General features: G+C 39.9%; 3 protein-coding genes and 1 long non-coding RNA gene across 6 annotated transcripts; 1 reads left to right on the forward strand and 3 right to left on the reverse strand.

The window, feature by feature from the left end:
* Positions 1 to 90: 90 nt before the first annotated feature.
* Positions 91 to 6650, reverse strand: tpra1 (transmembrane protein, adipocyte asscociated 1). 3 transcript variants are annotated; one of them, XM_029430961.1, is made up of 11 exons: positions 6460 to 6650; positions 5348 to 5531; positions 5093 to 5225; positions 4525 to 4611; positions 3697 to 3769; positions 3322 to 3401; positions 3124 to 3234; positions 2948 to 3008; positions 2644 to 2746; positions 2224 to 2304; positions 91 to 2115 (listed from the first exon to the last, which is right to left on the reverse strand). In XM_029430961.1, exons 2-11 carry the CDS (start codon positions 5518 to 5520, stop codon positions 1845 to 1847), a joined length of 1173 nt encoding a protein of 390 aa, XP_029286821.1. In that variant the 5' UTR covers positions 5521 to 5531; positions 6460 to 6650; the 3' UTR covers positions 91 to 1844. The 3 variants fall into 3 exon arrangements, with proteins under 3 accessions (XP_029286821.1, XP_029286822.1, XP_029286820.1); XM_029430962.1 differs by lacking the exon at positions 6460 to 6650 and adding an exon at positions 6208 to 6363 and having other exon boundaries at positions 5093 to 5158; XM_029430960.1 differs by lacking the exon at positions 6460 to 6650 and adding an exon at positions 6208 to 6362.
* Positions 6651 to 7226: 576 nt separating this feature from the next.
* On the reverse strand, positions 7227 to 10177 carry trim107 (tripartite motif containing 107). The gene is given in 3 exon segments (XM_029430959.1): positions 7227 to 7878; positions 7880 to 9066; positions 10023 to 10177. Coding segments are annotated over 3 exon segments (1638 nt in total). The 5' UTR covers positions 10150 to 10177; the 3' UTR covers positions 7227 to 7554.
* On the forward strand, positions 9880 to 21158 carry LOC115007881 (uncharacterized). The gene is made up of 3 exons (XR_003832239.1): positions 9880 to 10002; positions 11718 to 11852; positions 20756 to 21158. It is a non-coding gene; the product is annotated as an uncharacterized LOC115007881 (long non-coding RNA).
* Positions 10430 to 25393, reverse strand: LOC115007874 (phosphatidate phosphatase LPIN2). Its single transcript, XM_029430957.1, is given in 21 exon segments — positions 10430 to 11862; positions 12594 to 12697; positions 13700 to 13814; positions 14090 to 14242; positions 14704 to 14790; positions 14912 to 15060; positions 15174 to 15324; positions 16492 to 16550; positions 16826 to 16918; positions 17128 to 17197; positions 17351 to 17444; positions 17564 to 17751; positions 18423 to 18516; positions 18609 to 18831; positions 18833 to 19363; positions 19505 to 19616; positions 19790 to 19897; positions 20151 to 20422; positions 20542 to 20637; positions 20735 to 20935; positions 25334 to 25393. Coding segments are annotated over 20 exon segments (3042 nt in total). The 5' UTR covers positions 20927 to 20935; positions 25334 to 25393; the 3' UTR covers positions 10430 to 11711.
* Between the last annotated feature and the right edge of the window lie 1874 nt (positions 25394 to 27267).

Here is a 27267-nt window from a genome sequence, read left to right on the forward strand (position 1 = left end):
CTACAAGAAACCACCGAGTGTTGTCCTTTCCTGGATTTGAATGGGCTGAATTATCGTGTGGTGTCTTGCCCCATCCCCAAAACAAGTAAATGAAAGAGTCCATGGTTTATTCTGTAGGTCACGGAATGCTCAATACATTGCATTAATATGGGCTGAATATTATACAATCAATGCACTTAAATAAAAAGGCAATTTACAGATCATTTGCAAAATGATTTCAACCTCAAAATCGTGTCTATCAAGAGAGCGGACTTTCATAACGATGCACCTTGTGAACTCATGTCATGAATCAGCAAACTCCCAATCACTATTCTAGTTTCAAGTTATACAGAAGTTATCACCGGCACTCAAATTTGAATATATAATATTTCTAAGAGCAAGGCAAATACTGTAATTTCTTGGAAATACACAACTTCTTTACGACGTTGTTGATTTAAAATGTTGAAAAAATAAATGTATCCTTATATTTTCTGCATTACAGGTCACTACTATCTGAATACTGCTAGCTTAAATACAGAAATTCATTTATACCAAACATATAGCATTTTCAGGGGGAAACTCACATACATCATATTTCCTGGGTAGGAATAAATAAATGTAATGTGCCTTAAAGGCCCTGAGCCTCACCTGCTCAGGGCACATTTAAGGTTAATATCTAAATAATTACACTGTATCAATACCATATATTTTTTTGGTTTAAGTTGAGCACTTGTAATAACATTTGTGGAAAATCTGAACACAGGAGAAAAATAAAAAGATATTGCAGAAAAGTACAATTGTAATAGCAACCCGTTTGCAGCAAGCAGAGCTGATATGGAAGGAGGACATGTCTAATTTGGAATACACAAAAAAGGTTTCTACACATTTGTTGTTCAAGTCACACACGACATTCTTAATGACTATGAAGCTAACACATGTGCTTTCAGTAGCAGGAATGATTAATCTGGTGAAAGAAATTAAAGCAGAAGCCTGAAATAAATAAAAGAGAAGAGAAATGATAGGTAGCGAGTTTATAGCTGAGACACAATTTGAGATTTGCTCTTGTGTCTCAGCAATTCCTGGCAGAGGGTGTTAAAGATGGTTTGGGCTCTTTACCTTGAATGTATTGCCTGTATCTAGGAGTTACTGATCTTTCCTATTATATTGCAGTGACACACATCACGCTAACACTTTTCACTTGTTCACAGGAGGGACAGGACCTATTTCAGACGACAAAGCACGCCTAACAAAATGAAATAGCACTTGATCTTGCCCTGTGGAAAGAGGTGATCCAGTCAAAAATGATTAGCCAACTTGGGTCACAAAGCTAATACAAGGCAGAAGATAACACATTCAGTTGAGATACTCAAAGCTTTTAGTGGGAATGTACAGATGTTGAGTTGCCATCAAAAGAATGTTAGATTTTTAAGAATTGGGTACTTAAAATGAGGTTAAAACTTAATTATTGAGCAGTTGATGCATGACTCTGGAATGACAAAAAATGTGCTGGGACGAGTCGGTAAGCTCCCACATTTAAGAGCACGTTAAACAGAATCAATACGGTTTCTGTCGGGGCCACAACAGAGCTTCTAGTGTGGAGCTACAGCAGCAGTGCACTCTGGCAACAGTGTTACAAAAGCAGTTGCTAAATTCACAGTCCACCAGATAATTGGCTAGCAAGAGTTTCTCCTTATGTGTCCACTTGTTAACTTATCCTGTCGTCGAAGCAAGACCACAATTACCCGTTCTTGGTGTCCAACTTCTTTGTTCAGCTTTTTTTTGGCCACCTTGCATTACACACTACACACGCACAATATTTAAGTCCAGCCGAATAACCACCACTCTTCTTCCGTTCTCCTCTTCATTCACGCATTGATAGGTCTCCAGCGGTCAGCTTCAATGCTGTTAATGCTGCTGGACCCATAGGGTCCTGAGGCGACATCATCCAGGTATGCTCCAACCATGCGAGAGCTGCCGGGACCGGAGCCATCGATCTGGGTGGAGGAGTAGAACAGGCCCTGGTCAGTCATCTCCTTACGGCCAATGGTTGTAGCGACGGTCGGGGGAAGGTGGACGTCACTTTCATCCGGCTCATCCACCTGTGACTTGTAGGAGAAAAGGATCTTGGGCTCTGAACTGTGGAAAAGAAGAAAGTAGTACAAATAAAAAGGAAGAAACTGGGTCAACTGTCTGAAGTGAAACCATAAAGTATTCTGTATATTTTGTATAATTCTTTGTACAAACCCAAAGAAGCCCTTCAGGAATGTGACATAAATGAGCGGAGCAAAGGTGGAGAAGTACAGGAAGGTGGTGACATCCACACAGCTGGTTCAGAAAAGACAAAATAAAGACGCATTAAAACGCATTAAAAGTAATAGGATTATTATCAGATTCAGATTCAGAAAGCACAACCAATAGGTTTTTGCCAAAAGGACAGATCAATCCAAAAGGAAAACATCTGTTATGTTCTCATCCTCTCGCCTCAACTCCACTGATCTTCATTGGACCCACCAAAACAGTGAGTCATCCCACTAGTATGCAACTCAGCCAAACGAAAAACAGCCACCCAGCTCCAGATCCATTCTCTATTCAACCTATCTTTTTCTTTCAAAAACATTCACAGGTCAATGTATTCAGTATAAAACTCAAAAGGATAAAACTGACCAGAGTCCCTCTATGATTCCAGCACATAGCAGAGCACTGCCCAGGCCCTGGACGAGGTTCAGTAAAGACAGGATGGCAGCATACACATAGAAGCTCCTCTTAGCTGAAAAAAAACACCAAAACAAAGATTAATGGGCAACAGAGAATAAAACGCTTTCGATTATATTGCATCATGCATTGGCAAAAAGCGAACTAAGAGTGCAGCTCATCTTTGTGGCATTACATGGATAACATGTATATAGCTAACCCTTTAACCTCTTGAATCTAATTTCTGATCTTTGCTGTGATGAAATCCGTAACTTACATGGAAGCGATATCCGCTCCCTCACTGGAGTTTTAGGCAAGATCACAATCAAAGAGTACACCTGTACAAAAAAAAGATAAAGCAATCAGTGTTAGTGTCAGTGTTAGTGATAAAGGGAATCAGAGTTTTATTTTATTCCTCATGCTGCCTTTGCTGCGTGGTTACAGGTTACTGACCAGGAAGAAGAAGCAGGAGCTGGCCAACCAGAAGTGCCGTCCTCCGTGACCGTAGATGTTGAAGTCCTCAGCGGAGAGGTGACTGTCTGGATACAGAATCTCGAGTGTGCCCTGGAAATATACCTCATTTATTTTTAATTGAATTCAGAATGACAACTAACCAAAAATGTCCTGCTGCCTCTTATCATCCGTCATTACCTGTGTGATGGAGTAGCCCAGAGCCAGCACAGCAGTGATCGCCAGCACTCGCTTTATACTGGACTTGCTCTCCAGGTGACCTGATAAATGAATAAAGAAAGGAGGCATTACAGAATTTAGAAAGAAACTGTACAGAAATGCAGTTACATTCAAAAGTATATATATATATATAAATATAAATGTATATAAATATATATTTTTATATATATATATATATTTTTTTTTTATATATATATATATATTATATATATATATATATATATATATATATATATATATATATATATATATATGAAACAGATGTGTCATGTGAAAAAAGACAGAAACACACTGGTTCACTTAAACAGTAAATGAGAACTGAAACAAGTAACTAACCGAAAGCCAGTCCCAAGATGACAACACTGAGCTCAATAGCCAGCAAGAAGAAACGGGTGATTTCCCACAGCACCTGAACAGACAACAAACATTATGAGTATGCACTTTGACCTGTAACAGATCAGGTCACACTCCAACACATTTTATAATCATGTGTACAGTACAGCCATGACAGTGTGCTATGGGAGCAGCAGGTTTATCCCCATGAATTCTCATAGGGATCTGTCTGGTATGTGAGGAATGTCAGCCATGCCTTTCCTTTTGGACATGAAAGCCAAACAAAGCCATGCTGAAGCTCATATCAGCCCTTCTGGGTATTCCATTAAGGAGGATATAGTAACTGCTACCATGACATTTACTACCTGGAAATACAAAAGTCCAAGAAACGCACACTGTTTACCAAAAATAAAAAACCTGGACTATTTAGAATGAAGTACATCAATTTAACAATTTGTATGTTCCACCACACAAAACAACTGTTTCTCCTGCACACTGTGCTGTACTTTACAGTAAACATGAATGTTTGAGACAAGTACAGCTCAGACAAATCTGAAAAACAAAGAGTAAAAAGAACAAGCTGTTCACATCAACATTACATCCAGCTTTCATCTTCATAAATAACCATGCACTGTGGGGGTTTGCTGAAGGTCCAATCAGTAACTATTTTGATCATATAAATGTGTATGTTGTTGACATGGATATGAAAATATCTTTAAAAAATATTTTTTACAAAATCACAATACAGTCCCGCTGTAATTATTTGTCTAAAACATTACTTCTTGTCGTTTTCTCGAACTACAACCTAAAAATGTTCCAAAAATGACTTACTTTGTCTATAATGGTGGCAGCGCTGGACGCACTGACAGTCATGGACACTACGGCCCGGGTGATTCCAACTGCCGCTACAACAAACACCTAAGAAATAGAGTAAAAAAACAAGCATTTTAGACCATGTAAAACAATCCGTCTCTTCAAAACAATAAAGAAAATGTCTGGATTTGAATTAGGGGGGAAATATAACTAATGGCAACAATGCATTGGTTAACACTAGTGACAAACAATGTACAGAGTTCCTTTATAATCTTGCCAGGCATTGCAGAACAGAGATATCCTCTACAAGTCTTTGTTGTTATTTTATAATCAATGGAATGCTAACTGCAATAGACAGATGCAGTACATTTAGGAAACAAAGAGTAAACACCTTCCAAAGCGAAGGAACAGATTATAAAGCGGAACAGTAAACAAAAAAGAATTGTCCCTTCAGGGATCAACATCACAGTCATATTAAATTATGGGCTGAAATACTTTTGTTTCCATAGAATTCCCCCTCTAGCACAATGCCAAGCTCAAGATATTTGAATACTGTATATTGGTGTTTCTGTAGTTTGTGTCCTACCAGCAAGTAAAAGGTGACGAAGATAGGGCTGGATGTGAGTCGAATCTTTGCCCTGGCTGAGGGCAACTTCCACATCAGGAATACAAAGAACGCCACATTAGGAACAAGCAGTAAAATGTCCCAGAACCGCACCCTAAGACATGGAGATGAATGTGAAACAGAAAACACATAACGCATAGATTCAAAAGCAAGATATGTCTCATTAAGTCCATCATAGTTTTCAGCTATTTTCTTCTACAGTTTACTACTGAATACCTGGAGTCTCCAATGTCCTCGTACAGAACTTGTAGACATGTGTGAGGCTTGGAGATGTTGGCTTCAGTATCAGGTTGCCAAGTTGGGAATGTTGATGTGTTCTCCAATGGTGTAGGTGAAATGCTGCCATTGTATTGAGCAAACCTAACCACAGCAGTCACTGTGGCTAGCATGGTGTCGGACCCTAAGTGGAAAAAAATCTGGTTATGTCATCTATTAACTGAAATGAATAACTCACATCAGCTGCGGCAGACCTTTTACTTCTCATTCAAGAACTTCCTTAAAAAAAATGTTTTTAAAAGAGGTTCAGGCTGTAAAGTAGGCTTTGTAAAGGGAGGGTCCTTTGGTTACATACAGGGTGATGAATCCTTTTAGAGCATATTACAGGTAAATGTATGTGAGACTCGTATGTGATATGAGCATAGCAAAACACCTGAGAAATGTATCATGCTGCTCCTTTTAAGACTTAAGGAAGTTTGTCTGTTGATTGTTTCTCGGATTTTTGTACCAGGCAGGCACCCGTCAGAGCTTTCTCCACTTTACGATACACATTATGTAACAAGATTGGCTGTTATGTCAGTTAGAACCAATAAATAAAACGCATATAATCCTGTTAGCTTAGCATACGCAACAGTTGGATAATTGATATGATACAGTAACATTACCTAATTTGTCTAGAGTAGCCTAAACAACATTAAATGACAATAGGTCTCAACTCAACACCGCTCTTGCTGGATATGATAAGAGGCAGATAGTTAGTTAACGTTAATTATAACGTAGTTAGCCTAACATACGATTATTTCATATGGTTTATCATGATACTTTCAGAATTTCAGACGTTAGCTAACGCTGCTACTTACAGCTTGCTAACTGCTGTCGGAGGAGGATGGGTTGTTTGTGAATTAAAATTATTATTCGAGCTTTCGTCAGAGACAAATACAGTAATGACGACGGTGCTATGGGTAAATATTGCTTGCAAATTAACATTAGGTACCACTGGTTTAAAGCCGACTGGCTCACTTTAGCATCAAAACAAACGTGAATACTAGTGCAAGTGCAATGACGCCGACGTAAGGACAGCTTCAACTGGTAAAAAATAAATACAATCTTACCGATTCAGTAGACTCTGAGTCAGGGGTACAACTGCTGTAAAATATTAAGAAATAATATGACTTCAGCAGATGCTTTACACGCTGTCATACACACTGTATTCGATCAATAAATTGATCACCGATACGGTACATGGCTGTACTGGATAGTTTCGTTAGAAAAAAATCCCAGTGAGGTCAGCTGACACTCTCACCAAACAAGCGGCGCAAGTCTCGCGAGATGACATTGTGAGTGACGTTTATGTTGTTGGTTTTTGTAAACCTTGGAAGAAGCCATGGGTGTAGATTCTAGCATTGTGTAAAATCTAGCATTGCCACAACCTGCCTCTTTCTACAGGTTGTGGCAATGCTAGATTTTATTTAAATTTAAATTAAGGCAAGTCAAATTTAAATAAATATGACTGTAACCCATCTCCAAATCTTCAATTATATAAATATGATTATAATATATTATGAAGCTTGGTATACTAGAAACCGGGTTTTTTCTCAGAGGACATTTTTGACATGTCCCAGGCACAGGTATAACTACTGAAATGAATGATAGCTGATTTTCATTTACCTGCTTTGATTTCAGGTGCTGGCTCACTGGGACACTTAGAACCGAGCCAATGTCTATCTTAATAGTAACAACAAAGTAAATTTCCCCGTTGTGGGACTAATAAAGGATTTCTGATTCTGAACTCCTTTTTGTACTATGACAAGTCAAAATGTCTGCTGTGAAAAAAGCCTTGTTCAAATGTAATCGAAAAACCTCATAAAAGACAACATGTTTCAATGTTAATGCTTTTTACTTTGTATCTTTACACACGCATTACCCTTAAGTAAAAATAAATAAATAATAACATTGACAGAACATTGGCATTTATTAACACATCAATTAACATCATTTTGAGCACTATATGTTTTCAGGCATACTAAAATAGAGTTCATCCAAAGTACTAGGCAAAAGTGAGTAAGTAGGTGATCAGAAGTGCCATCATAATTCCTGAACTCTTTGAGGAATGAGGAAATCAGAGCCTGCTATCTATCAAGTTATATACATCAAGTCTCAAAAAATGTTATTACTTTGCAGCACATTTGCTAGGAATAAAGTTATGATTATGAATAAATAGTGACACGGCCTTTAGGGTGCCCCGACATCATCCTGTAGGCCAGGTGCACTGGTTCAGTCAGGTGAGCCTTAAATGTGTACACATGACTCTTCCCGCTGACGGAGCTGACGTTGTAGAAGCTCAGCCTGTGAGTCTTGAAACTCAGTCTGATCTCTAGCCTGCGTGATACCGTGGTCCTCTTCAGTGGTACGTCGTGACCCTGCTCGAAGGCTGTCAGTAGGTTGTTGAACCACATCAGACACCAGGAGCTCCGGCTGCTTTCCAGGGCAGAGGGCAGCCCGCTACGTGCCAGCTTCCCACTGTAGCACACAGCCGATGATCCACGGAGAACCTTCGAGGTCCACCTCCCAGCAGTGATCGCCTTCGTAGAAGCTCTGGGTGCTGAGGACCTGGAAGAAGTTTGTGAACCTCTGAGGAGAGACTGGGTAGGGCTGTTTGGCAGCGCTGAAAGTCACTGTCTTCAAGTCCTCTGAGAGGACGAAGTTGGGGTGGGCCGTTTCTGGGTCAAAGGTCACCTCTGAAGGGTTGAGGGTGTTTCGAAGGGAGCGCTGAATCTGTCCAAATCTTTCCCTCAGCTCAGTGTTCATGTCTTCCAGCTTGGGACAGGCTCGTGCAGAGTTAACTTTTGATTCAACATGGTCGTCCTCTTCTCCCACAGGCTTGGCCATTAACTCCACAATGTGCGGTTGTAGAGTCTGAAGCTCGTCAGTGAATGCAGCCTCGTCATCCTCAGTCAGAAGGGACTCTGCTCTGAGCATGGCTTGTCTCAGCTGCTCCGTTAGCTCGGACGCTTGGCTGACTCGACTGCCTACACTGGCCTCACCTGGGCCGAGCTCTTCTTCAATCAGCTGCAGCACCTGTGCGCTGTAGCTTTGCGACAAATCTGTTATCTGCCTTAAAAGTCTGCATGCTTTCTCTCTCAGATGACCATTAGCAGTGGTCACCTCTAGCTCCCGCTCCTTCTCCTTCCTCAGCACACTCTCCGCCATCTCCAACTTGAGGCTCAACTCTGTGACTTCAGATGCCATTCTGAATTTAGGTTCATCCATTTCCATCTTGCCTTTGCCACTGCCTTGTTCTTGAAAGCCGTCATTTCCCTTACACCCTGAGCTCTCCTGGTGGTGTTTTGTGTTTGATTCTTCTGTAACGGAGCGATCATCACTCTTGATAAAATGGCCGATGTCAGAAGGGTTTGCAGTGGAGTTGACTCTCCCTGCAGTGGCTTTGTAGGTGTCTATGATGCTGCACATTGTGGAGCTTTTCACAAGGGCTTTAGTTCCCTGGTAGTCTGCCTGGCACTCAGGGCAGCTGTGTTTGTCAAGGCCTTTTCCCATGGTCTGAAGGCAGGCAAAGCAGAAGATGTGACCACAGGGAAGAGAAACTGGACCAGAGAAGAGCTGCAGGCAGATGGGGCAAGTAAGGGCCAAAGTTAAGGTTTCTGGATGATCCATTTTAGAAAAATGTTCTTTAGTCTCACTCACAGACATGGTGACAGGCCCTGGAAAAACAGACACAATTTCAGAAATATGTAGTTTATGATATAAACTTGGCCGATTTATTTGACTCTGTATAAATTGTGAATTTGCTATGAGTTAGGCAGTATGTGTAAATAGCATAGCAGGAAAATGGATTTAAAGTAAAAAAAAAAAAAAAATGAAAGAATATACTATCAGGGTCATAGCATGGGTCCCTCTCACTAAGAAACATGAAATAGTCCATTTTATTCTTCGCAGTGTATTTTTATATTGATTTATTGTGTCAACATTTTGTATTTCCCAACATGAATATCTAAATGCCAAAATACTAAGTCCTTTTTGTGTGGCCTTCTTTTTGATTTATTAATCAAACTTAGATATAATGAGTACAATAAGTATACGGTATAGTGTGTATAACATCCAACAAGTGTAGAAAATGTTCACCAAGTGTTTCTTTTTAAACTGAATATAATCTACTCCAGACTGCAACACCTCCCAAATTCTCACAATAAATACTAAAAAAAAAATTGTTTTCATTGTTGCAGGGTTAGCCGGAAATACTGAGGAAGTTTAATTACCATAATCATGACTAGGCACAGCACAAGGTACCATACGAGCTATGCATGCAGCATGCAAGTAAAATCATTACAATCACAGACCAAACTGTACACAAGCTAGCACAAGGTTTCATCGAATGATATCTATCGTAAGAGGGAAATTGTAGTCGCATGAAAATGTGTCTTGTGACCGTGGAGAATAGGAAAGTCCAAAAATGTAGGTCGCAAATGTGTCTGCGTTGTTTGGCAGAGCTTGTTTATTTGTTAGTTAAGTTTCGATTTCCAGCGAGCAGGATCTCCACGAGGCCAAATCCCGAAGTTTCGATTCCTTCACTTTAATTAAATCACACTTACTGTATATTGTCGGGCTTACTCTGCTGCAACGTAGCAATATTCAAAGACGTAAGTAGAAGAAGACTCACCTATTTCAACAGTGCTGTCTTCCGTAGACTCTTCCTGTTCAAGGTAGAGTCCATCAAACGCACTGACGCAGAGATCTGCGCTCAAATCCGCCTTTCGGAAACACCCGAGCTCAAAAGGGCAATCCATGATGAGCAGCACGCTTCAGTCTGACATGTTGCTCGTGTATTTTGTATTTGCCAAACCTTTGCCCCACTATCTAAAGTACACTTCTAGTTCTCAGAATTGGCATATCAGCTTGATAAGTAATTATTTTTATTTTATTGCAAATATATAGTAAGAAGGCAAAAACCTCTGCAGTGATGGATTTTGTTCATTTAACTTAAGCATTTTAACATTTAAGTAAAAAAAAAAAAAGGTTTTAACAATTATATTAAATGTTAATATCAATCATGACAAAGAAAACAGGCGGTGTTGTATTTCAATTTTATTTATAATGATATTCATTTGGTTTAAAAAGTAAAAGCAACATCCTCAGCTCCATTGCACCTCCACACAGTTGGACGATGAAAGATATGCACAAATAATAAATATAACAGTCATTATAGTACTAAGGCACAGTGCCGGGCTAAACCACTACTGTTCCGCTCTGAGGTCCTTTTGCTCTTCGCTGTAATAAAAGTCATGTCCGTCTGACCCACCTCCACATTCATGTAGTGTACAACATTTCTGTTGTGTGGTACGTGATAAAAATAAATGTGAAATGTTCATGTTGTAGTTTCACAATGATCATATGCTCTGATCAACTTGTTATTGCAATTCTCGGGTATTAAGAAAAATAAATAATAATGTCCCTTACAACCAACTAATAATAATCTGCAGGTTTTGATTCTGCAGTTACCAGACAAAAATACAATCTAGCTTCCCATCCAAAGCTTTAATTACTTAAGACTCTACTTAAGGGAGTCCCAAGTCATTAGAAAACACTTGTGCTTGACAAAAACTGAATAATGTTCAACATAGCTCAAGGCAAAATCCAGTTAGCTCATACTACCTTGGGTCAAAAAGACTAATTCAAAGCATTTAAAAACATTCTCACACTTGCTTGGTACATGTAGCTATAAAAACCCTCCCCACGACGCTCAAGTCAAAGACATTGTCTTTTGTCAACTACACAGACACACAATCTCAACTGAATGAAGAGTAACAGGTTTGTTTTGTAGCCGTGTGTGCCTGGGTCTGTTGGAGCAGGGACTGAATATCTTCAGATCAATAGTCAATAGTTTTGGCATGTGCAGGATTTTTAGGCATCACTTTAACACTTATCCAAGACAGCTCCATTTCTATACAAACGTGTTTTTTGTAAATGTTTAAAGCTGAAATATGTGACAGTGTTCAGTTCCTATTTTGGAATGACTGACACGGGTTCACACTAACAAAAAACTGAAAATATCCAAAGGCACATATGTCCAGTTGTGTTGTTCATTGTAGGAGTTTCACAATAAAATAGCTAACAATTGTGTAAACAGCCATTGTGAGTGCACTGAAATTAAGTATTACCATATTATAACTTTTTTGGCTCTACCTTTGTGTGATGCGTCTCATAAACAGGCGCTACAGTTGGCAGGTATATCAAAGGCAGTATTCAAGCATGCTGGGAAAATATCTTTCAAAAGCCTTTCAGGAAAAGGGAACATCAAAGACAGTGTGTGTGTGTGTGTGTGTGTGTGTGTGTGTGTGTGTGTGTGTCTCTACAGTAGAGCATCCAGGTCCAGTTCTGGCAGAGGCTCCTTCCAATAGGAGAAGCTGCTGTACTCGGGACAGTCCAAAGCAGAGGACGTGCTGCCCCCGACAGAGAGCATGGGGAAGAAATGTTCCACCAACTCACTGAGGTGGCTGTACCTGCAAAACACACACACACACACACACACACACACACACACACACACACACACACACACACACATTCCATTAATAAAACATACACACATATGAATAATCAAGTGTCAGAAAATGTGCTCTGTTCCCGATTCCCTCGACAAAAAGCCAATGAGATTTTTCAAATAGATTTTGGAATCATTACAGAAAATAGGTTCTGTGCGAAAAAAAAGTTTATTATACTTACAAATTTTGTTTAGCAATATAATCTTCACAAATGAATACCACTTTTATGGTTTTTAAAGCGTAAATGCAATCGGCGGAAGTAAAAAGCTAACGTTAAGCTATAAACTAACTACAGACGGTTCTTGTTTATGTTTAATGGACCCCAAAAACCTGTAGTGTCTTTAAGCTTCAAAATTCATGAGTGGGTTATTTCCATTTTTATGTCGTAAAACAAAAGGTGAACATCTCTTGAGGTTGTGTTAGCCACGGAGATTATTTCTGGCATTTAAATTCCATTGACTTCAAGACTCATTTACTGCAGATGATACAAAGACATTGTATCATCTTTAATTATTTTCAATGTTTGAAGCAAAATCAGCAATCCCAGTGTCGAGAGCAGTCCATACATGTGGCTGTCAGCCCTTTCCTTCTGATTGGGATACCTGATGTCTGCCACAGTGTCTGTGTGTCAGAATCTTTCAAAGACAAAAAGGTGGAAAGTGTTTGTATCTGTTCTGCTGCACACTTACGAGGACTTGCTGACTTTAGTCCTCTCCTGGATGAGCTCTCCTTTTGGGTTGACTGTAAATAACCTGGTGTCGGGCACGCCAACCTGCTTATAGGCAAACGCATCCTGCAAAATGCAAAACAATAGTTACACACACTTCGGCTTCAGTGTAACTTTAACCTTTGTGCACTGAAAAGATTGTTTTGCTGTAATAGCACTAATCCCCAATCATAAATCATAAGCCAGTGTTTACTTTACATCCAACGAACAAACCCCAGACTCTCATTCCACATTTCTCACACTTCATTTCTACCTTCTGGAGTATATCACAGGAAGTTTGTATTAAACTAATACCATTTAAAAACATTTATAACAAATGGGTGTGTACTTTTCCCTTTTCCTAACAGGCCTGATCTCTTTATGTGCACCCAGTTTTGTGCAATAGGATAAAATCACCTCCAAATATGCAGCTTAGCACCTGAAAAACCTTGAATGAAAATACAACTATTGCTGTACCCATTTGTGCCCAAAGACTATAATTATTATAAGGAAAAACACTAACATTGTGTTTGTTAAATGTCATATGTGTGCATATCTTTGACGTTTGACATTATCATACCATATCAAGTCTTTGGGCACATGGCATTACTGTTTTTTCCTCAAATATGATGAAATTAGGGCTGTCAAGCGATTAAAAAAAAATTAAACTAATTAATTACATGCTTTGTGATTAATTAATTAAAGTTTCCTTGCTGCATCAGAGTCTCTCGCAGGCAGCTCGGCTTGGAACGCTCTCACTGTGTCATACATGTCCGTGATCACACGGGCCTTGAGTTTGACACCTGTGACGTCAAGCGCGATTAATCTGCGTTAATGATTTTGCCGCGTTATTTTTTCTGTGATTAATCGATCGAAATGAACGTGCTAATTCGACAGCCCTAGATGACATATATATATATATATATATTTTAAAAACGGTAGTCCCATGTCTAAAGACTTTTGACTTGATTTTGAAAATGTCTTCAGATTTGTGGTTAGGCAAGACTAGAGAACACTTCCACCTAAGGAAATTCAAAATGTCAGTTGCGGGCACAAATGGGTTACGAGCCATTGTGCAGCGTTGCTTACGTTAGTCCTGTTGCCGAAGGCCGCGTAGAAGGGCTGTCTCTGTGGGTTGAACAGGTCCTTGATGTCACTGAGGCAGGCAATCTTAAACACCTCCGGCTTCTTCTCAATAACCTCTCTGCACAGGACGGGATGGGCAGTTCAGGGTCAAAATGGACATCTGTTCAAGTGATTGCCTGCTTGCATACATTCATGTGTAGTGGCTGAGCAGAGTAGCCTCTCTCTGATGCAGAGGAGTGACCACCAGAGATCAGCAGTACATCACATGGATTTTCAAACGTCAACATTTCGCACACACAGTTATATCCAACATTCTATTCATTCAGAGAATAATTACCGCTACAGTGTATTGGTAGGACACTACTTGTGAAGTAGTTGAGTAGTATTTGTTACCTGTGCAGTGCTGAAAAGAGGCTGCTGGGGGCCAACAGTACAGGGCCTTGAGGGAGGACAATGCCTTTGTCATTGACCCACTGAAGATAGTCCTTGGTGATGGCAGCCATGCCTATGGCCCGCGCCGAACAATACAGGAACTTATAGCCATTTCTGCAAGGAAAGGAGCGACCACATCAGCATTTTAGTTTCTTAAAACAGAATGCTTGTAATTGAGTTGACCTACAGCATTAAGCTCCCCAACACTTTCATCAATACTTTCCACAACACATATGTACTGTATCCTGTTTCTTCGGGTTTGTGCAACTGAAGGTTAGCACTTCAAATAGAATTCAATATTTTTTCAATTAACTGAACAGCTGCGCTCATTTCAAAAGCACAACAGAAAGCATATGGAAATGAGGACAAACAGGGAAACATCTGGCAATGCAGATTAGACACTAGAATGGCATCAGAAGGAAATCATCAGCACTGGATACATTAGATCTGATTTGGCTTGTTATGGTGTGAGTAATGTGTGTGGGAAAGTTCAGCAAAAGAAACTGGTCAAAAGGAAAAACTGTTAAAGATGTTACTGTTGTTTTCTGCTCTTCCTAAAAAGTCATTTCACATACTGGTGTATTTTGTGGTAGAGTTTGGCGATGCCTTTGTGTGTCCAGTCTTTTCCAAACTGAGGTAGAATATGACCCAGAGCATCAGACCTGCAGGAGACAAGACAGTGAAGATTACTCATAACTCATAATGTTCTATAGTGCATCTTTCATCGTGATCTAATGGGCTACCTAAACACCATAGCGTGCAAGGAAAGGCTGTTGTTTTTACTTAGTGATGGTGCCGTCTATGTCCGATATGATGACGCGATCGTCCCACTTCCACAGGTAGATGGCAGCCTCACAGCGACAGGTGCCTTGGTATTGTGTGGTCACACTGAACACCACCTTGTTGGCTCCCTCACGCAGGTTTAAGTGCTCCTGGTTATGAGAAAGGAGAGTTAGCTAGGCGTTAAGTGGACAAAGTGGTCATCTTATACATACATTAGAAAGCAGCCAAATTAAAACATAAAATGTATGTGGGTGTCTCTTACTATCTGTTTAGAGGTCAGACGCAGTGATTTGCGGTATATCTGGGTGATGCACTGAGTGGCGTTTAGGGTTTCTGTTGATAGGCTGGAAGGAATCATGGCTTTTCGGCCGAGGCCAGCCGCCTCATCACTGTCGATGTCATCCAATGTGGCTCTGGAGAAACAACATGCATCCAAATTACACTTTGTGTTTGAGTTATATTTGTCCATCACAGCGTATTTATTGATAATAATTGATGACTCAAACACTGACAAATAAAATGATTCAGTGATTTATGCATCATAAACAACATTCTGCATGGTGATCTCGATCATTGATTGGCCGTCAGAGATCTTAAACTTTCATTTTAAAACACTTACCTAACTGCTGCTAGTTAAACGTCATGACAATTGTTGATTTGCTTTTTGTACTTAGTTCTGTTTTTGTACATTTCTGCAAAAAAACTACCACTTCTTAAAGCACCACAGCCTTGGAATTATAATTAAAATGTATTGTACATATTTTAATCGAATGTTTTATTTATATATTTCTATTGAAATGTTCTTATATTCTTTATTTTTGCAATACTTTCTTATTTTTAAATTTGCTTTTACTATATTTACTAATACTATTACTAATAGTAAATTCCTTGTATGTGAAAAGAACATAGCAATAATTTATTGAGTAATGTACTATATGCACAGACCTTTGGCACACTCTGGTGGCACGAAGGTGAACTACATGATTACAGTTTGAATTGATACACAAAATCTAATAATGATAATCATTTTGCCCTAATTGATTCTTGTGTTGTGGCGCTATGTGTGGACACTGTGCAGCTACGTAGAGGATCCATCTGAAGGTGACACGCACTTCAAAACTGTACATACAAGCTATGAGCGGTCTGCAGAGGAAGCAACAACTGGGATCTGGGGTCCTTAGAATTTAAAGTAATTCAGAATACGTGATACAAGTTCCTATTTTTTAATTTTATTTTAAGATTAGACATTTGGCTGAAACTAATGGAAGCAGATGAGGCCCATGATAGCTACAATGTCTTTCGTTGCTACTTGTGGCTATATTTAATGCCTGCTTTTACTTCCTTTTTTACATCTGCCTGGCGAGTTACAAACAAAAGCCAGTATTTCTGACCAACTATTTTTACTTATTTACAGAATTGTTCAGCTATGTGCATTATGAAAACCAAATGAACTAAATAAAGATGAATAAACATGTACTAGCAGCTAACAGCTATGGATCAGCAGGACTAGATTCCAACTGAAACAGAGCTTGTGAGGTTTATTAACTTGAGTTAGATCATTTCTTAGTGAGGTGACTTACTTTGTTGTGGAAGAAACACTCGCCAGTGGCTCCTCTTGTTCCTCCTTTGAGTCCTTTTGCTAAAAAAAACCCCAAGAAGATTACATTATCAGGTTTATCCAACAACAACGTGACGTGTGAATGGTGTATTTTTTACAAACAGACCAGTTGCTTCTGACCTAACCCTTCAATCACTTCCATCTCTTCCAGCCCTTTTCATCGTATGTCAGAAAACCAAGCCTAGCTATGCAGTGGAGATTATTGCATGTAATAATTGCAGGTGCAAACATGTAACATTTATTTTCTTGCAGGCACACCATAACTCAATGAATACCAGGTATTCCTAAGAATGTACCTGGCTGTTGTCCATGTGTCTCCTCCTCCAGGAGAACCACCAGCGCCCAGACTTTTTGGGCATCTTGTCCTTTACCAGCCGCTCTATCGCACTCTATGTGACACACACAAAAAGAAGGCAATGATTATATGAATCTTCTTGTCATATTCACCGGCTAACTGCGATCTTATCTGACTTGCGCTGTTTAACTGTGAATCAATACAAAGAACTCTGTGATCTGCTTGATTAATGTTTGAAACGAGACATTAAGGAAACCTAACTAATTAACATTATTGAGGTCTAATGTAGAAACAATGAAATACCTTGGGTAGGCTTTTCTGGAACGTTGTCATTGACAAGACCATCGGAGCAGCCACTGCCCAGTTATAATAGCTGGAAAGTATGAAAGCCAGAAGATGAACAATCATGAGCGTGTTTAAAATGACCATTTATGAACATCCTCTTCCATAAATACATAAACAGTGAAACAACTACATTTGTTTGTGATAATAAGTAAACAAATACATATCTAATTACAAGTCTTACTTGGAGTTGATGCAGATCACAAGGCTTGGATCCTCAATGATTCCTGGATTGGTGGCAAAATCCTGGTACGTCACAATGTGCTCCATAAACTTTTCTGGATTAACGGCAAAAGCAACACGACAACTGATTTTACTGCACTGAGAGAACCTGCCCATTCCTTCATGTCCCAGCACATTCTGCAGACACAGACCAGCAGCATCCACTCTGACTTACCTTTAGTGATTTGGCTGGTGTCGCCCTCTTGTCCGCAGAGGGACATGCTGATGTCCATGTTGTAGGAGGTGGAATCTGACAGGTACTCTGTTCCGCTGTCCATGGCCCCGCTGCCCACTGACTGAGGCGACTGGCTCCCTGAGCAGGAGCCCTGCTCTGCTCCGTGCTGAGACGCTCCCTCCGTCTCACTGCAGGGGACAACACACACACACACACATTTGTTTTAGCACTTCATAGACAGCACAGCACAATTATTGTGTTATTGAGTTGTTTCGATGGAAATGAAACGCTGTGGGAATAAGGGGTGTAAGAAAATATCAACACTTGAGTATCGCAATATTCACTTTTGCGATACTGTATTGATTCTCAAAAACAACGCATTCATTTTTTATTAATAGTTTACATGTTAAGAGTCGTTACTTCATTTCTTTTACCTTAAGAATCCTCCAAGCACTTTCAATTAATGTTTTGCTGAAATAGGCAAATGTTAATTCCTTTGCTGGGATTGCACAAACAAGTAGCGCTATGATAGATGTTACAGAGATACAGTACTGTGACGAATGCAAATACAGATCCCAATGTTCTGATTGCATAAAAAATGTAATGTTTTACTCCGATGTTATGCATATAGTGGTGTGTTCTTCATACTAAGAAAATGTTCCTAAAATATGATTTTAAAAATAGAAATGTATTGTCTTGCGTACGTTATCTCAATATATTGAATTGCAACCGCTGCATCATGATACGCATCACATTGCCAGACTTTTTAAAATTCATTCTTTTAAAATCACACACATTTGTTGTAAATGGGGATTTTAAACGTAATTTAAAAGAGAATACTCATAATGTGACTTTTTACCTCTTGGGGAAGTAGAGTGCAGCCACATCGGGGTCCAACTTGGTCAGATCATCCAAGTAAATATCTGTTGGTCCTAGATGGTGATTACGTTTACCTGCACCAAAATGACATGAAGATAATTATTAAAATGAGACTTTAAACACACTTAGAAATGAAAATGAAAAAGTAACATGAATGACCTTCCACCTTTCTTCTTGTCCTGTTGCTCCACTTTGGAGGATGCCTCAGGAGGGTTTGCTAACCCCTCGGTTTTGTTGGTCAGTGAGCCTCCTGCAGCTCCACCGTCCTCCTCCCCTCCCTCAGCACAGGGATCTATCCCACTGTCCCCCTCGCTGACAGGGGCACTGCCGATAGAAGCCTGCTCACTTGGCTCAGATAAAGCCCCTTGCTGTTGTGGATTTGATAACTCCTGTACTACTTGGACTTGTTGCAGTAACTGTGCAGTCATCGCTCTCTTTTATGACTTGTATTTGTGCATTGTTTGGTTTAGTCACACTATCAATCACAGTGCTAATGTGCTCAACACTGATTGTGCTTTCTTTGCTAGTAAGAGAATATGTGCCATTAATTAGATTAGCTGAATAAGAAGGCGAGTCTCTGTCCTCCTCTTCCCCTGATGTGGATTCTAGTGCCTGTGTCGAGTCCTCGTTCATTTTTGCAGATGATGCACAAGACTTGGAGAGGTCAGTGGGGGTGGAATGTGAAATGTGAGACTTCTTCTCCATAGATAAAGGGGTGGTCTGCATTGTGTGGTTACTTAGGTCTAGGGACTGAGTCCTGGGCAGTGGCCTGACCACTGTCACACTGCCCACTCTGCCACAGCTGATCACAGGCTCATAGTCCAAGTCAAAGGAGTCCTGTCTCTCAATGGTGCAGAAATGAGAACTGCTGGAAGGGGAGAAGCGCTGCAACTCCACTGTTGTCCTCTCAGATTGACACAGCTGTGAGGGTTAGGGCAGAGAGAGCAATTTGAGCCGGTGTGTCAGCATGACAATCTCTAATTACAGCATTACCACAGCACGGTTATGCAGTGAGAGCACATCTCCAGCTGTGTGTGAGTGTGTGTGTGTGTGTTGTCATACCATGGGAAAACCTCCCCAGTTCCACTGCATCTGAGGCCCGGACGACTCTTGGGGTTTAACCAAGAGCTCGGAGTCGCTTTTAGGGGAAGATGACCGGCTGTAGAACACATTGCTGTGAAGGAGAAAGATAGATAAAGAGAAAAAGATCAATTAGTGTAACTGAATAAATCAGTACGACTTTATCACTGTTAGCTGACACTGATTGTCAAACTGCCTCAGTGAGGCTGCTAAATGCAAACAAACAAATCAATCAATTAATTCACGGTAAAGATGAGCATTCCTCACAATTCTGAGGGAGACTGCTCTCCGTCTGAGTGTGGATGAGTGTCTCTGGTCTGTGTGGCTCCCAGCTCCTCATTTGGCTCCTCAGACAGCGAGAAGTACACAGATTTACTGTAACACACACAAGAAGATCATTATCAACTACTGTGTCAACTTTGAAGGCAATCGACATCCCAGTAAGTAGCTTTCAGCTGCTTTCTACAGTGGCTGTGCTCTACGGAGAATTTAATAATGATCAAAATACTGAAATACTATGCCACCTTTACCAAAATGTAACAATGTCAGTAAAAAATAAAACCTATTTCAAGTGTACATGGTAAAAGCAAAAGCATGATCAGTAATTTTCTCTTTTTAAATCACTAACCTGACTTGTAACGGTGCGACAGGCTCTTCTTTAGCAGGGCTCTCCTGCCCGGCCTGATCACTTTCTCTCTCCCACTCCTTCTCTCTGTCCCTCTCATCTGATGAGGAGCTGGCCTCTTCTCTCAGGTGAGTATCAGAACGAATGCGTTTGCGACGGCGTTTCTTCCTGCGAGCGCCAGACCCGGCAATGGAGGATCCCTCAGGGGTCTCCTCGATCTCCTCAGGGACCTCAAGAGGAATTGGGGAGGTGCACAGATGGGCTGGGACCTGGGACTGACGGGGATAAAAAAGAAAGAAAAGTTTGCAATGATGAGTTAAAGATAACAGACTGACGCAAATGGTACAAAATAATTAAGAAATGGCCAAAGGTCATCAACTGATGGTCATCATACCTCCTTGTTTTCATTTTCCTCCACAAAAAAAGCTTCTCCATTGTCACCCAACTTCATGTGCAGGTCAACTGATTCTCCATTGATCTCAATGTCCACCTAAATTCACAGTGATGCATGTACGTGTCAAAGGATGACCAAAGGCAGAGCGATAGAACTGTAGTTGTAGTTAAAAGAATGAAATGAGAACACTGACAATTTTCTCCTTGGAGCGCAGCACACCCAGCTTGCCAAAGCGGACGTGAAAGGGGGAGCACTGGAACGATCCATCAGGCTGCCGCACCACGATGACATCGATCCCTCCGGTGAGAGTGGCGGGGTTCAGGCCGCGGTACAGCTCCTTCACCGTCACAAACACTGTCTCCGCAAACTGGCCCACAATATTCATGGTTTGGGACTGGAAACAAAAAAACAAGAAGTGAGAACAGTTGAGGAACAAAAAGCGTCAACATTCAGTATTTTCTGTTTGATCCTTTTTCCCCAATGTCAGCAGCACATGTAAGTATAAGTAGTAGTATAAGTACTGTACCAAAACTCTTTGCAGTTGTAAGTTTCAATGTTATATTTTTGTTTCACTTGTGTATGTACAAAGGCAATAAAGATTTGTATTTTTTTTTAAATCGCATATCACAAGATTTCTGAGTTTTAGGCGAAGTCACTTCAAACCTTTCCACCAAGTTAGCTCCAATCAGAAGGGTGTCCCTTGAATGATTGCAGGAGGCATTACTGATGTTTTGACTAAACCATATTGACCTTTGGTTAAAGTTTATCAGCTGGGAGAGACGATGGGCTCTATCAAAGACACTTATCTACAGATGTGTCATAGAACAAGAACTACTGAAGTTCTTATCTTTGATGATTATGTGAAAAGGTTAATGAGTTCTGCTGCCGTCATTAGAATGTGAGACCAAGAGGACATCTAGCACATTTTCAAAAGTAGGTTCATTATCAGATCAAAAAGCGTCAATACAATAAATAAAAAAGATTTACTCAGTAGGCCAGAACATGTCCAACAACAAGCAGCTGTATTAAGTCAAGAAGTCAAACTTTTCCAAATGCTACTAACAACATCACATTTGGCCTAGTTTGGCCCCACATCAACATTGCAGGACAGTCAAAGTAGCTTCTGTGGGATATAGAAACAATGTTACCTAAACAATGTTGTCCTTTACGAGCCCGTCATCTGGACAGTGCTTCTTTATTAAAGACATACTATCATAGCCTATTATTGCCTCATAATATTATTTTGAAATTTTAAAGTGAATATTTTCATTCTGCAAAAGACTGTAGTGTAGGCCATTCTTAAAAAATAGAAAAGAAAACATGTTAGAGGAATCAAAACCACAGATCAGCATTAAATTCAACCTTTGTTAAGCTTGTAATGTTTATCACGGATCACAATAGACAAGACTTGTCAGACTCAACTGAGTTTTAACCGCGAACACTATCACAATGAATCACACCCGTCTACAGCATCATCTGTCCAAAGTCCACATTACACAACATGTGTCTTACCCACAGTGAAGGATGCAGATATCTCTTCCCAACCAGGCTGAGTTCCCTTGACCTCCCTTCTGCCATACGACACTATAAAGGCTTTTCCAACCACTGGAACTCAGGAACCGTCTCAAGAAACTTTACCTCCATTTCCACCAGTGGAACCCGTCAACTCCATTCCCAAGGATGCTTGGCTGCCTCTCAAGGCTAAGGCCACCTAGCCCCCCCATATCTGTCTGTAGATGTAAGGCTACATTTTGTTAGCTGTGACAGCTGAGATGTAGCTACAAAAGTTCGTACAGTCGAGCTGCTAAGCTAAATACGACTTTCTACTTGATCAGTGGTCATCAGAGACGACAACACTCTAGTCCTTTCTGTCCTAAGCTCGGACGCAAAATATAGCAATCTATGAGAGAGAGTCCTAGTATATTCAGTCACACGCCGATGCTTGCTCTATCTCACACAATTTCAAAAGCACGTACACATCATTCTGTCACACCGAATTCATACTTCCCCACTTGCACTGCACATGACAGCCAGACCAGCAGTTTCTGAAAGGCTTGGAAAGGCTATTCAAACACGCTTGGCATGAACACACAAAACTGATCGACCACACAGTTTCTGGGCTTGACCACAGCTCTCTGGACCATCAAAGATGAGGGGACTCTCCGTCAGTCATGCTGTACCAACACTGGAAAATCCTTCATTGGCCTAGCCAATTTGGGAGGAACTCAAGAAAAATAAGTTGCAAATTGTGATGGATATCACTGCCTGTGCTGCCTATGGAAGAGGACACGACAGACAGGTAGGCCTAAATTGGAAAACAACGTCTAACAAAAAGAGAAGTCATTAGAGTTGATGTATCTAATCAGCCTTGCTCAAGCGATGTGACCCAATAGAGCAAATGTAAAATGTGATTGTGCAGCTCATGGCCTTCTGATGTTAATTACTTCTTTCGGCACCCATTCAGGCTTCTGTATCTGTATTTTATTTAGAGTGATACTTTACTGAAACTGCCAGGTCAGCTGTATTTAGAAAGCGGGAAGAACAAAAGCCTGCAGTAGACAATGGCAGTGAGAGACGACTGAATGTAGGGCAGTAGAAGGATAACAAAAGGGGGAGACGAGGGGGTTAGTAACTGATGTACAAGGATTGTATGTTTACATCCGTAGCAGCATGCTGCTAATAATGTATTAAACACATTCATGTACTAACTTATAGTATAATATACTATATAGCCGAGTGTGAAGCGGTTGGGATGCGGATCAGCACCTCAAAATCTGAGGCCATGGCAAGGAAAACCGGTGGATTGCCTACTCCGGGTAAGGAATGATCCCTTACCCCAAGTGAAGGAGTTCAAGTACCTCGGGGTCTTGTTCGCGAGTGAGTAGCGAGAGATTGGCCGGAGAATTGGAGCAGCGGGGGCGGTACTGCAGTCGCTTTACCGCACCGTAAAAGAGAGCTGAGCCAGAAGGCAAAGCTCTCCATCTTCCGGGCGATCTTCGTTCCTACCCTCACCTATGGTCATGAAGGCTGGGTCATGTCACAAGCGGCCAAAATGTGTTTTCTCAGACGGGTGGCTGGCGTCTCCCTTAGAGATAGGGTGAGAAGCTCAGCAGGAGTAGAGCCATTGCTCCTTTACGTTGAAAGGAGCCAGTTGAGGTGGTTCGGGAATCTAGTAAGGATGCCACCTGGGCGCCTCCCTAGGGAGGTGTTCCAGGCACGTCCAGCTGGGAGGAGACCCCGGGGAAGACCCAGGACTCGGTGGAGAGATTATATCTCCTCGCTGGCCTGGGAACGCCTCAGGATCCCCCAGTCGGAACTGGAGGATGTGGCCCGGAGAAGGGTAGATTGGGGTTCCTTACTGGAACTGCTGCCCCCGCGACCCGACCCCGGATAAGCGGTGGATGGATGTACTAATTTATGTACTCTACTGTACTGTACTATGTGTAACCTGGCATAATCCAAGCTTCACTCCCCATTAGTTCACTTCTCCTCATTGAGGAATTCAAACTGATGATGTTGACACGAGGGCTGTAACTAACCATTGTTTTCATTATGTATTAATGTGAAGATTAGTTTTTTTATTAACCGATTCATTCGTTTTGTCTATGAAACGTCAAATAATAGTGAAAGATTCACCAGTTCTGAAATCCCAATGTGACATTTTCAAATATCTTATTTTGCCAGACCAACAGTCCAAAATATTCATTTTAAAATGACATACAATTTATTTTTTATTTTTTCAATTTAAAGTTCTGAATGGTGAGAAAACTAAAGTTTGAGATCTTGGCTTTATGAAATGCTTTAATGCGTAATGAAATATCAAACTGTTTCAGCACTGGTTGACACACTACATATAATCAGTCATTCACACACTATTCCAAATGTGTCTTAGTCTCCAGTTCCCCAATGTTAAGAACCAGCCAAGTGTGTACAGAGAGTAGTCTGGGTTTAACTGACCTTTGCCCCCAAGGAGACACAGACACACAGAGGATTACGAACTTAAATGCAATGGTATTCAGCATATGTCACCATCTCTTAACCACTGTTGCATAAAAAAAAACTCTCTAAACTGTCTTTTATGTGACATTTGATGACTACATTATGGCTATCCCCATCACTGACAGCATTTAGAAAGTCAGTCCCTCAGAATGCATCATTTGGTGAAGGTCTTGTGAAGAATTCAATGAAAGACAACAATTTCCCATAGGATTCTTTTTTTAATGAGATGGATAGCGACACTTATACTGATTAAAACTATCTTTAAAGCGTTATGGTTTTCTTCAGTGTAAGTGTTGCATCTACAGCTAGAGATACATTGCAAGATAATAATTTTACTGTTTTTAATGCACTTTAATAACACTTTTTTGAACATGTATATCATCTGTCGATATAAATTATACACACTGTATATTGTATATGTATTATACATATACAATATACATATACATTGTATATGTGCAATAAAGCTGATTCTGAAACTTTAACAACTTCCGCAACGGCTTTACGTGTCACCGTATGGCACAATCCACTATTAGCTTCTGAGACTCTCAACACTAGCAAATAAACAAATGTATTGTACTTTGAACGTTAATTTAGACGTTTGAAAACTAGATAAATGTCATATTTATGACGCAGCTAGAGCCACGTATTCACCGTTCAGAACTTCCTTAGCTTTGTTTGACTGGGAAGTCAGTCAGTGGCGAAACATATTACGAATTGTCTTAAAACGACGTTTAAGTTACAGCAAGTAAAACAAATCTTTAAAATGGACATAACTCTGTCTACTTAACACCTTCGACGACTGCTAAAGATGTTACAGGCGGTTTATTGTTTGTGGGTTGATGCTGAGAGAGTGTAGAGCGCAGCTTACCTTTGGAGTCGCCTCTTAGATTGAGCAAATAACAGCCATCCTAGACGCTTCCTAGTATACAGCGCATGCGCGTAACACAAGTCAATCAATGCAATAGCCAATGAGCAAACTGGAAGTGAAAATGACCCGCCTCTAACGTTCATTTGTAAACAAAGCGTTCAATGATACATATTCTTTAGGTTTCTAATTTGACATTGTAATATAAGATAAGGAAGAAACAGGAATACAATTGTACAACTAATACAATATTTTTCATTAACATATTGTGAGTTACTGCCAAACATTAATTGTCTCTGTTGATAGGCAGTATTTCTGAGAATAGAGTATGAGAGCCTCTTAGTTAAACTAAAACAAATCAGTTACAAAACCTTGGAAACTGATGTGTACAACTTAAGTCTAATACAAACAAGAAAACGTCTGCATAAAGCATGTTACTAGCTGACAAATTCTACTTTTGAATGAAAGACTCTTAATAAAAAAAACTGTGATGCAATAGTATTATTACATAAGTTATTACATTATAAAGTATATGTTACATACTATAGGAGAATAAAATGGGTTATTGTTTGTGAATGGGCTGCCAGCAGTATGGCACACTTTCAACAGTTCCATCAAACAGCAGACACAGACAAGTACAACAGTGCTTGACTAAAGTGCTCCTTCTCTGTAAGAGAAAACTGAGAGACACTAATCACTGTGAGATTTTGGATGATTTTCTGTGTGAGCACATGATGGAATGTAAAAGGTATTTGCATACCCACCATACAGTATGTGTGCCTCACAACTTCATGTGTATGAAGCCAGAAAATATTTCACAGCTCTTCCACATTATTTTAGTCCTCATCATCATTCACAGTATTTCAAAAATGATAACTAGTTTGCCCCAGCAGAGGGCATCACTGCATCTGCACAGAGCCTCATTAAACAGAGACGCCTCTTTTCTTTGCCTGAACCGTCTATGTATTCTCTGTATCTCTTTTTCCATAATTTAATTTCAATAAAATAACTATTTTCTACTCTCACTATTGTGATTTTTTACAAAAATGTAGGTACGCTGTATTTCTAAAACATATTAAAACAGATGTTGTGCTGTTTTAATGATATAATGGATTGTCCTTTTTTCTTTTTTAATTCCTCACACTTAATATTATGAAAAACAAACGAAAGACGCAAGTATAGAGATATGTAGTAAATTGTAATATTTAAATCTAAGGTCATCAATGTGCAGGCATTTGTATCAAATAACTTTATCACCATCATTACAGCAACACTAAAACGACTAAATGATTATTATACAATTAAATATGGACACATATTTGATGTATTATAACCATATAAAAGGCGATGGTGTTGCTAAAAATATTATTTACAATTAAAGGAAATACCCAACCTGAAAGACATGCAGTAGTAGAACATACATTGTGTACTGCCCAATAAAGGAGAGGGAGATGTGACATGAATTTATTCTATCAAGAATTATATATTTTTCTTTTTAATCTCATGATTACTTTACATTTTGGAAATGTTGTCTTTGTCACATTCCTGCCAAAAAGCATATTGAATTAAATACATTTAATACCATAACAATATCTTGACAGTAATACAGGCTAAATATTATTATAAACACTTAAAATGAAAAGCAGCAGTGTAAAAAAAGATCCAAGAACATTTTCTTAGAGTAGGTTTGTAGGTTTCTTTAATTAAACACGATGAGACAAAGTGTTACAGATGTTACCTCCATGACATCATTTAAGCTGTTCCCTGCATGTTCAGGCCCCACTGTTTGCAAATCAAACTGCCTATTTAAGGAAAGCCTTTAGTCTTACAACAAAAAAACTGGCTTTCAAAACTGCTCT

Source organism: Cottoperca gobio, chromosome 5, assembly GCF_900634415.1.
Source record: "Cottoperca gobio chromosome 5, fCotGob3.1, whole genome shotgun sequence".
NCBI classification, from domain to species: domain Eukaryota; kingdom Metazoa; phylum Chordata; class Actinopteri; order Perciformes; family Bovichtidae; genus Cottoperca; species Cottoperca gobio.